The sequence below is a fragment of the Crocodylus porosus genome, unplaced genomic scaffold (genome assembly GCF_001723895.1).
Source record: "Crocodylus porosus isolate Cpor-Errol unplaced genomic scaffold, CroPor_comp1, whole genome shotgun sequence".
In the NCBI taxonomy this organism is placed as follows: Eukaryota; Metazoa; Chordata; order Crocodylia; family Crocodylidae; genus Crocodylus; species Crocodylus porosus.
The window spans coordinates 85,083,361-85,095,420 of record NW_017728943.1 but is presented as its reverse complement, the minus strand read 5'-3'; the positions used below and the strand labels follow the sequence as shown (position 1 = coordinate 85,095,420).

Genomic DNA, 12,060 nt, shown 5'->3' with positions numbered 1-12,060 from the left:
TCCATAACATGTCACTCAGGCAATATTTGCTTGCCTCCCGCAAGAGGAAGGAGGATGCTATCTTTGAAAGAATGAAGGAAGATTTGTTTTAGCACTGCGCTTGATTTTTCAGAGTTGCTAACATTAGCTGGGCTGTATCAGAAGGCAGGGTAGATTTGCCCCTTATAGATGAACCGAATCAGTGATACTTTGTAAGCTTGCTTCATGAAAACTTATGCATGTCTGATTTAATTAATCTATAAGATGCAAATCTACTTCTGCCTGACTTTAATCTAACATAGCTAACTATGTCTCTTTCTCTGATGAAACATGCATAAAAGGTGGGATTAAACATGAACTGCGTTATCTAAGGTCAGGGCTGTCCTAACTTCTAAGTGGCCAGGGGCCCCATGGCTTGGGCTGTGTCAGCAGGGCCCATGGACTTTGGAGGCAGTTCCTGGACTTGCTTTTATCTCTCCAACCATGAGCTCCCCTGCTACACCAGCTTGTTCAGCCACTTTATGCTTGTGTTGTACTGCACTGCCCTGCCCCCTGGAGTCAGGGCAGGAAAGGGAAGACAGAGGGAGGGGGAGCATGGAGACCCCCATTTGCTGCTTTGGTGCTGCAGGAAGCCTGAGCAATGGTGGGGGCAACAGCTGGGGCTGTAATTTAACTCCTCACAAGTCACATGCAGCTTCCAGGCCACCATTTGGACAGCTGTGATCTGAGATCTTCAAAGATTTGGCAGTGTTTTGATGAAAGTACTTGTAGTTCATACATTGTAACAAGGCATATTGAAACCTGATTTACTCTTAACTGCGCCTGCTCTCAAATCATTCCATGTTAGGCAATATTCCAGTGGGAGAAGGTAGTTGCTTGCAGAGGATTTAAGTCAGTCCTTGCTCAGTTCTTTGAAGATTCTTTGAATATGCAAAAGTTTGGAAAGCTCTCGTTTTGGCAATCTATTTGAATTTCATTAAAATCCAGTAGTTTAATAAAGTAGCTTTCTCTCCATAACCTCCAAAATCTTTTGTGTATACACTTGCAGTACTTGTGGTATTGAGACTAAGCATACAGTTGTCTGGGCATAATGCATACTGAGAGGTTGGCCTATGTTTTTAGGAAGTCTTAACTATAAGTGCCTTGATTAGAATTCAGTAAAAATTCTGCAGAAATAAATGGAGCATTAAAACCTTTCTGGGAGTTCTTGTTTCAGTCCTAGAAAAAACAGTTTATGTTTAAATTGAGATTATCTTACAAATGTAAAGAATTGAGGGAGTTCATGAAACCTTGTATTCTCCATAATCTGAATGTGTAAATTTACTTTAAGTTAAAATTGTCATGATACAATTCTGTGCCCCTGGTTCCAGGGTGACTTTGGGCAAGTTGTTTTTTCTCTGCTTCTCCATGATTATAATGAAGAGACTGATACTGACCTTTCAGATAGTACTTTAAGATCATTGCTGAAAATCTCTTTCTAAGAGCTAGGTAGTGTCCATTATAGTAATAATTTGCTATAAATGGATCCACAATGGCCATTGTACTGAGTTTAGCCATGGTGGTTATCTAAATCACTATCATTTAATCAATAAAAAAAAGTAAATTGGTGACAAGGTAAAAATTGGAAACACTGTACTAAACGCAATTCAATTTCAGTCTTGTTTTCTACCAGTATGTTTAGCAGAAATCTAATTTTAAAAAAAGGCTAATGTTGCAGGGGAATAAATTCCTTGGAAAAAGAGAATTAGTATAGCTTGCTTTTAACAAATGGGAGATTAGCTGATTTAAAAACCTTTTATAAAATACACTCTACTAGTGCTCAAACATAGGATATCATAAAGTGGTGGGTTGTTTTTTTGTTTTTTTTTAAAAAAAGGTTCCCTTGTGCTTTTTGCATTTTAAATTTACATCAACACTGCTTTAGTTAATACAAAATTTGAAAATATAATGTACTTTTTACTGGAGCAAGTATAAATAACAGATAAATATATTTTAAACCAAATATTTTTAAAAAATAAGTAATAATCAAGTATTGTAATTGCTGCTCTACCCATAACTTTCTGATCAGCTTCATATAAATTACTTTCTTCTGTCTTGGGTTTTATTTCCATCTGTAAAATGAGGAAGTTCTTTTTTTTTTTTTTTACCTATTTCACAAAGATACTTAGGAGGATTCGGTTAAGGTTTTTTAAGACTTATTATTTAAAGCACTTAACATCTGCATATATTCTAGGAAGGTGAATTAAGATGGTTTCAGACCTTATATCTTTCCTCTGTGTTTCATTGTGTTTAAAATTACACTGAATATTGCATTAATATAGCATTTTATGCGGGTGTGTGTAGATGTGTGCTCACAGGTCTCTGTGGATAGCCTGAGGTTTTTAATTTTTTTAGTTTGTTAGCTTCTGAATCTCACATCTCAGGGTGAATGTCAGAAGTGTGGATCTATTATTCTTTCCTTCACTCAATAAGAATGGAATGCAAATACTGCAAAAGACAAATTTGGTAGAGTAAACTTGATTTTTTTTTTGTGTCCACATACTTCTGATGGAGCTTGAAATTAATATGTGTATTTTGTTAACTAATTGTGTGCACTTTACAATATCAGCATCATTCCAGGGATACAGTTTGTTGCTGTTTCACTGTGGCAGAGGAAGCACAAACACATAGCAGGCTTCATGTAGAATGAATGTCAATTGGTGTGTGTTAATCCAAAAAATAAATTTGTAATATATCATTAGGCTTTAAGAAAATTAAATGTTAGAAGAATCCTTCTAAATGCAATAGGGTTCAATTTCATAAAAATAGGTATACTCTGAAATTGAACTCTGGAGAATTGTATTCAACGTATTTACGTTATTTAAGTTATTCTTAAAAACATCTGAAAATTTGGTTCTTAGTTAAAAACAAAGTTTGTATAGACTGAATAATGAAATGCATTTATGTGTAAACATTAAGTCTGTCATGAAGATTTTGCTTCTGATTCAGTATATCATGAAAATATGCAATCAGGTCTTATAATACTTAGAATCACAATGTTAATTAATATTAAACTTTTCTTAAAATTTTCTTCTGCATATGAACAGCATGCAGCGGTGCTAAATATATTCTAACAGCTTGTCTCTGTCTGTTCTTTCTTATGTTGACTTGGTAAACCCTCACTAATAGTCTTTGAACTTTCTCTGTCTCCTTTTTTTCTGCCATTTTTTTGCTACTTTTTAGCGCTTCAGCATGGAAGGGATATCAAATGTCATTCAGAATGGCTTCCGCCACACGTTTGGAAACTCAGGTGGAGAGAAACAGGTGCTGGGTTATGCCTCTTTCCTCTTTCTTTGTCTGCTGGTTTCTATAAAAATTAAAATGAAGAAAGATGGTAATACTAGCATGTTTGGACCTATAATCAGTGTTTTGAAAAATAAGTATGCCTGCCTCAATTCTCCTTGTCTTCAGGGCTGCAATCAGCCTATTATGTCTCTCTCTCCTCAGCAGGCAAAGACCAATCAAAGTTTCAAAGGGCATTGAAATATGATGCCTTGGAGACCTGTATTTTCACATCCTCAGATTTAAAAAAAAGTAATGCATGCTTTAAATGAATTGCATGTATATGGAAAAGTAATTAACACACTTCAGTCTTAAACTTTAGAAAGGCAAGATGACATCTAAAATACTATGAGAATGGGGTTTCCTTCCTCCTTAGTGGTCAGAATCCATTCTTCTGAAGAGAAAAATTATACCTGTGAAAATTCATATGTAATTCCTCCTTGATAATTGTGTTATGTTAGAAGTAGCCACTTATATGGAATATAAATATATTGGATAAAATACTTTATTCAAAAGTAAACTTGTATGTTAATTAATTAATTAATATTAATTATTGAATATATCTCAAAGGAGACTGTGCCTGTTACAATAAGTAGCTGTCAGTTTTTAAATGTACTTCACCAGGGAGGTTTCTATCTTATCTCTCACTATAATATTTCATTACCTTATTTTTAATGTAGGCCATAAATGCTCACATTATGAACGTTAAGACTGTAATATATATTTTAGTTACTTGTGCCAGCGCTGTTCAATTGGCAGGCTGCATGTGGCTTGCAAAGGGTTAAACTATAGCCCCCTAGACTCCTGCCCAACCACCATTCTCTCCCCATTGCTTTAGCTGCTTCTACAGCCACATGTGTCTCCCTCTGGCTTCCTCTGCCAAACCCCAGGAGTTGGGGTAATGCAGTGTAGCGCAGCCTGCAATGCTGGGGAAGCCCAAGGCCTGGGGCACTTGAGAGGTTCAGTGCAGCAGAGGTGCCCATTAGGGCTGTGCAAAGCTTCAGTTGCTGATTTGATTTGGCCTGATTAGGCAGCCGAATCTCCGAATAAGAATTGAATCAAGAAACCCGTTAATCTCTCTGAATCGAATCAGAACCCACCAAATCAATTCGGAGAGATTCAAAGAGATTCAATAATTCGGACATAGACACAGCTTTAAATGTTTTTTCTGCGCAACTCAAGGTACCAGGCAGCTCGTGACTGCTGAGATGCTGGGGTGGATGGAGTGTCCCATGGGAGTGCAAGGAGATCCCCAGTGTGCACAGAAGTGGACCAGAAGCACTTTCGGCCCACTTCCAGATCTACTGGGGAATGCGCAGGGGACCCATCCCCCAGCTCAGTGACTGGTGCCTCCTGGGTATAGGGGAAAGTGTGTGTGGGGAGGGAGGGGGGCAGTTCACTGCCGAGCACATGGGGGGCCACCCCAAGCTCCTCTGGCATGCTCCATCTGCCCCACCATCTCAGCATTCATGAGCCACTCCTGGTACCTCGAGGTATGTAGAAAACACATTTAAAGCTGCGTAATTGCTGATTCTCCAAATCAGTATTGAATCTTCCAATTTGGTTTCTGCCAAATCAAATCAGGACAGTGATCTGAATCTATGAATCAAATCACTGTCCCCAATTCGGGCCAAATCTGAATCGAATACGGCCGTTTCATGTGCCTCTAGTGCCCATAGCTGGGGAGCTAAGGGTGAGGTAGACAGCCCTGGCACATAGTGCAGCAGAAATGAGAAAATGGTGTGTTGGCAGGGTGCAGAGGCACCCAGTGCTACAAGGGGGCATGACCCCACTAGTAGCACTTTTAAACAGCTTTTTAGAAGTTGGACATCCCTGATTTATGGTGTTGATAAACAGCAAGATTTTTTTAAGTGTAGTAAAACTAAGGGTTGATCTAATTCTAGCTGTTCTCTCAAGAACAAGCAATTTAGTGTTTATTCCATAAGGACTGCTGGAAGTGTCAGGGGTTGATTTATGGAGCTCTCTTTCTTTCTTTTTATTCTGACCTCAGAGAGAAAGGGACACCTAAACTCCAGTTGGAAATAGCATGATGTGGAAATTCTAGGGAGTCCTAGACTCTGGAGAAGGCAAGTTTTGGTACAGTAGAATGAAGGGTGTAGACAGCAGTTAGTTTTCATGTGCTACCTCAACTTATATTTGCAAAAGTTAAAAATGCATTTATAGAAAAGGAGGTCTGGGTTGAAAGCAGACCTTGTTTACCTGAGACCTTGCAAGTAATTTGGTGAAAAGAAAATGTTGATAATTCTGCCTTTTCTAAAGGAAAACTATCCATATTGGTCTTGCTATTAGTAGAGAGAGGTAGTTAGCAATGTTAGTCTGAAGTTAGGCAGAAGGCAGGACAGGGTGACACCTTATATACTGACTTATTCAGAGTCATGAGCTTTTGTCAGCTACAGCTTATTTTATCAGTACATGAATTTCTTCTCCTTTGAGAAGGAACTAGCACGTTCCTTTTCTTCCATTTAGTGTATTAGCGGTACTGTGCAAGTGCTTGGAGGACAAAAGATATTTTTCATAACTTTTTTGCTAGCTTAGTGAAAACTGATTTATGCACAGGTGCTAGGGAAGGCAGTCACCAGTCCTATTAGACTGTGGTTCTCTTCCACTCTGAAACTGAACATACCATATTTAACCTTGGATTTTCATCCTCACTTACTCAACTCAAGGTAGAGCAGGGGTAGGCAATTTTTTTGGCAGGAGTGCTGAAAAACACCACAATGCCTACCTTGGAAGGTGCCAGAGTGCTGGCATGACAGAAAAACAAAATGAGGGCCGGGGGTACATGGCTGGATGCCCTGCTTGTGCCCCCTGCCCCCCAGCCCTGCTGCCTCTTGCCCCCCAGCCCTGCTGCCCCTGCCCCCAGCCCAGGCTTTGTGGATGTCAGCAGCTACCCAGTTGGCAGCAACTATCCAGAGCCAGGGCCAGCCGCAGCCAGGAGACTGCAAACAGCTGTGCCGGGCTCTGGAGCCCTGGCATCAGCTCTGTACCAGTGCATGCAGGCATGCCTCAGAGCGGGCAGTGGGGGAGGGGCCTGAGGCATCGCAGTTCTGGTCTCTCCCCCACTCCCAGCACAGAGCTGGTGACGGCTCCGGAGCCCGGCGCAGCTGTTTGTAGCCAGCCTGGGCTCTGGGCAGCTGCAGCAAGGAGCAGACAGGCTGCAAACAGCTGTATCCCCAGCCCCAGCATCAGTTCCATGCTGGTGGCAACTGCCTGCGCACCTCAGAGCGGACAGTGGGGCAGCGCAGCCTGCCTAGAGAGTTTGGAGGTCATTTCTTTAATCTTATCTCCCCACCTCAACATCCTCCCTGCATAGTGGCCCAACTTCTGCATTTTACTATTTACTTTAATTTCCTATATGTTTTGGCTTGACTTATGGCAGTTGTAAGTTTCAAGATGGAGCTTTGCTGACCAAATCCTTTTTTCCCATTCCTTACAGGCCCTCTTCTTATAACCAGTATTCTTTTTGACATGATTATGTATCTAGTTAGTTCTGGAGCCTTCCTTCTTTCATCTCCCCACCTCCCCCCCATCCCATTACTTGGGATGCAGATTCTGGATAGCTTTTGTATCTTTGACATAAGAAGTATGAAGCATCCTCAACATTCAGTTAGGCTTTCAGTTAGTTAATTAGTTTCCTTAATTCCTATATGTCTGCCCTTTCTTTACATTTCTGTCTGCCTGAACTCCAGCTGCATCTCTGTCCCTTGGTTTTCTTCCATGATTTCTGTCAGGAAACATTTCCTGCAAAAGTACCTTCTTTCATTTGCCCAGTCAGGGATATTATATATATCCTGAAGTCATATGTGCATTTATCCTCATTGTTTCTAATCTTTCTTGGGTCATCAATAGGTGCCAGTAGGCATCATCCTCTTTTCTTTGTAGTTCATAGCCAGAAAGAAAAAAGGTTGAAAAGCCCCCAAGTTCCTTTTCACAAACATTTCACAAGCTCTCTGTTTGCTGCTCTGTGGTACAGGTGGCAAGCTTATAACTTGGGTCAGTCATGCCTCCAAAAAAAGGTAGGCCACTTAAACATCTATCAGTAGCAATCAAAGGTAGAAGCCCACAACACATGCTGAGCTGGAAGGTCTCAGCCACAGTCACAACACAGAACCCCAAAACATATTCTACAACTGAGAGCCTTCAAGCAGCATGTAACCAGTTAGCTTATTTCCCCTCCTCCTCCTGCTTTTCTTTCTCTCTCCGGCCCACTCTCCTTCCCCACTAACCGGAATAGGTAGAATCTGTTTGACAGAGGAGGAGGTAATAAACCTTGTTTAGAATCTGAAGGAATTCATCCAAAAGAAAAAAAATGTTGCCTGGGTGTCCAGAGGATTTGAGAGACTTGCATAGATGTTTTAGGGAGTTAAGCCAGTGAAACTTTTTAAAGATTAAGGGCCTACCAAATCTATTACATCAGAAATAAGTTGGCAAATTAGTCAGAAAAGGGAATCTTGCTACAAGAAAGGAACACCTAGAATCTTAGATGTTAAATTTTGTACTAGAACTTTAGGTTCAGTAGGTTTGAAATGGGCAGAAAGAGGCAAAACCCATTTAGAGAGACTTGCACAGGAGTCTTTTGGGCTTCATTTTATCTTACAAAGTAAAATAGGTTTATACTTGCAATTTTGACAAAATGGTATTCCAAAGCAGTACTTGAATATAGATATCATCCACACTAAAATGATTAACTTCTTAATGAGGTCCCAAGCATTTGGGCTGAAAGAAAATTGAAGAGAAACGTGTTTTTTTTTAACTGTTTGATTTTGTTATCTTTCACTTCTGAGTCTGTTGAGATGCCTTGGCTGTAAAATTTCAGCATCTTTTTCATTACCCAAGATTTTCCAGTCGAAATTCTATGTTCAGATTATTGCTATTCTAAAGTTAGTTATTTGTTTTTGAGTGATGTCTATTTTTTTTTCTTGATACTGCCTTCAAAATATTAGGCTGAGAGATAACTAAACCATTATGTGAGGGCATGACATCAATAAAAGTTTTTGTTCTGTCTTTATCTGATGGTTGGGTAGACTAGCCAAGCATCTGGAATTGTATAAGACATCAAGCCGAGAAATTTAAAAGTATTTCATGTTTTAAGTTTTGATGTTTGTATTCACAAACCCTTTCTAGCCAGAGAGGATTTTGCATTACATTTGCACTGCAGAGGAGTTTGCATTTACTTTCAGCTTCTACACTTGCATGTGGATTTGTGTGTATATGTGGCTTCCAGCTTATACACTCTGTACTGGGCATGAGTAAAAATAATTTGGATTTCCAAATATATAATAGCATTTTCCTGTTAAAAATGGTATCATCCAGACTGCTTGAAGCAGGACTTGTCTACAGAAACCACAAATTGCAAAAAAAAAAAAAAAAAAAGATAAAGCTATTCAAGGCAGCTGTAAGTACATAGGGATATTTCTATGAAAACCATTTAAATTCTGGAAAGGTTTTATATGCAGTTAGACTTCTAAAAGAAATCTTATTTGGATAGGAATTCTTGGTTTGTATGTGAATAATATCATCATTTTTATATGAGATGCATAAACTAGAGATGCTGCTTATGACACTGTCAAATGACTTTGTCCAAAAATTATAAAAAACAATAATAATGCACAATTTTATAAGCTTTTGTGTGCCCAGTTCTTGCTACTGGCTGTGCTTTGTGCAACAGTGATTGGAATCAGAATGTTTAAAGGCACTTTAGAACCAAAGGGTGCCTGTAGACATGCTGTGGGGCTGCTCTAATGCACTGTTATTACAGGGTGTTGGAGCAAACTCGGTTAATTGTGTCTGCTGGAGCGTGGCAATTACCGTGCTCCAGCCAGCCTCCATGTCTCATGTATTAGCATCCCCAAACTTCAGAATGGCAGCAGGGGTGCTTTAACTAAAGTTTGTCGAACAAGGTTTAGGTGAAGTGCCACCCGCCACTGTTGCAGTTTTGAAGTGTGAGGACTCTAATACACGAGATACTGTGGTGCTTTAATTAAAGTGGCTCATGGAGTCTCTCTAAAGCTCCCCCCCCAGCTCCCCTCCAGAGTATGTGTGTGTCCAGAGTTTCCAAGTAGCAAAAAGTCTTTGGAAAAAAAGTCTGACTTCTGCATTGTTGCTTAACCAAAAATGTTGTATCGGAATCTACACAGAATAGAACAAAGAATAAAGTGCCTGGGGCACTTGATCCAATGAGATAATCCTTGTGTTACAAATGGCCAAGTATAAATTGCTTATTACCTACTTGCAGGATAAAGTATTACCAGACTGAAATTTCAAGCCCAAATAAGTTGCCTCAAGGTTATAAAATAACATTTTAATAGAAACGTCTTGCTTTATTTAAAAAAATCTCTGCAACAAGAAGTATCAAGAAACAATGCAAAAAGTAGTTTCAAAATTACTTAAGTATTTGCACCTTGTGAACTCTTGACCATAGTTAGTATGATTCATATGACGTATATCTTTTAGAATACATATGAACAATATCAATTTGTATTTGTAGTGTTGGAGAATACTGTTTTTCTTAATTTTATTTTCTAGTTTCTGTTTCATGTTAAACTTAATGTTTTTCGAAAGTTGTCTAAAGAGTTAACAGTTTAACATTAATAAAAGAGCTAGTATTTCTTGCTGGGTTACCACAGCTATGGGAGGAAAAATCCAAATGAAGATTTTATTAATGAGGAACTTCACATATCGGATTTCAGTTTGTAGGTATAATTTCAAGTCTCAGCATTTTCCTTAATTTGATAAAAGTAAAAACAGATTTTTTTTATGACAAATTTAGAATAACAACCTAAAAATAGTTTCTTGCAAAATATATTATAGGAACTTTCTTATTTTTGCATTCTTTAATTTTAATAACTGATATTTCTGCAAAATACATATTTAAAAGTGCAAGAAAGGTATGCTATAATAGAAATTAATGACAAGTAACTGTTTTTTTTCATTTAACAGTACTTAACAACTGTCATTCCATATGAGAAGAAAAATGGACCCCCATCTGTTGAAGATCTTCAAACATTAACCAAAAGTAAGCAAAAACTCTCCTGTTGAACCTTTTTTATCCATGCTAGCAAACAGTTAAACCAGGAGTCAGGATCCATTCCCCAGTAACATGGAATTTATTTAAAATCTCATGGGTTTTAAGCCAAAAATTTGTAGTCTACTTAGATCTTTTTCCCAAGCTTTTCTCTGAAACTTTGAAGGCTAGATTTTTCTTTTTAAACTAGAAGCTAAGAGTCTCATGTAATGAGTTTACTTCAAAAGCTGGAGCCTTAAAATTATACCAGCTGTTAAGAGAGTTGGCAGTACTGTATCCCCAAAACATGTCGTCTCTCTATGGGTATTACTTGTGTGAACCACAAGTTGAGTCATACCATTAGCATACTGATTTTAAAATGTTGATAAAAGACACCTGTTATTTAATAGTTGTGAGATGAATACTGTTTCAGTGGGTTAGTATTTTTTTTCTCTGCCTGTTTTTTCATAAGGGACCAAAATTGAGGCAATATAAGAGGACTTGACTGTTGACAGCCATTGGAGTGCCTGTCCTCAAAAACCAGTCCAAAGGTCTCCTCAAAATGACTTGTATCATTTAATGGTTATTAACAACATTGTTATACAAATGTAGTATAAAGAGTTAGCATTGTTGTTTTCTGCAGGCTGTTTGAAACCTGATTCTGTGACTCAAAGACAAACTTACTTGTTCCTTATTTCAGTTATTATTTAAAGCTTTATAGTATTCTTTAGCTATGAACACTAAATCTTATTTCAACATAAACAGCCTGTTCTAATTATCATGTACGATAGTGTTCACAAATTCTCACAAAAGGGATTTCAAGCTTATTAAATGCTACTTCTCACTAGAATGCTTTACTTTTGATTCTTACATTCATCTATCATTGTGCTGAGAATATTTTATAAAATGCTTCCTCTCACTAGCCACATTTGAATATCAACAAACAGGCAGGTATGTGAGGCAGGATGGATAATAATGAGAACACCTAATCTGATATTTCATTGCTTCAAAGAGTAGCAACAGAATTATCTTCTGTTATGTAGCATAAGCTTTATAGCTTTCTACTTCAAAGTGTAAACCAGGCATTTCATATAAAAGTAGAATTTTCTTATTAATAATTTGATCAACTGTTAATGAGAAACTAAAACTCCACTCTTAAAATTCTGCAATAGCCAATTTGATTGAACTTGGGTTTTTACCAGTAGGTGGTTTAGTCTAGGATGATTCATTCTAGCTAGTTGGTCAAACTCACCAAAGGATTTTTTTTGTTTTTGTTTGGGATTTTTTTGTGGCCATTTACAGATTTTTTTAATTCATCCCACACTAACTATTGGATATTGTTGTCAGTAGCTAATGCTACATGACAGCTCTTTGACTAAAAAGCAGTGTGGTGGCTAGACTGATCATCTGTTGTCATATCTTACAGTGAAGGGTTTGCTCAGAATATTACATAGTCTAGGGAAGCTTATGCAACTTCGTAGGAGTCACAGCTGAAGACAGATTTAGTGTAATAAAACATAATAATAAATGGGGAATAAAACTGAAAAAAATGAAACATCAACAGAATTATAATTTGCATATCCAGTTTAAAACTTTTCCCCAGTAAAGATGCTATTTAAAAATTCCAAAACTAGGTTGGCAGCTGTGAAATGAAATGAGAAATGTTGATACTTTTTCTCTTTTCTTTACTGTTTAAATGAAAGTTCACATAAATAAAAAAGAAAATCTCTGTTACA

At 38.0% G+C, this 12,060-nt stretch overlaps 1 protein-coding gene across 1 annotated transcript in view; it reads left to right on the top strand.

Moving 5' to 3' along the window:
* FEZ2 (fasciculation and elongation protein zeta 2) overlaps positions 1 to 12,060 on the top strand; it is a 61,041-nt gene that overhangs the window by 32,949 nt on the left and 16,032 nt on the right. The window contains exons 8-9 of the mRNA XM_019548603.1: positions 3,202 to 3,282; positions 10,261 to 10,336. Of these exons, the coding sequence (XP_019404148.1) occupies positions 3,202 to 3,282; positions 10,261 to 10,336 (157 nt within the window). The remainder of the gene's footprint in view (positions 1 to 3,201; positions 3,283 to 10,260; positions 10,337 to 12,060) is intronic.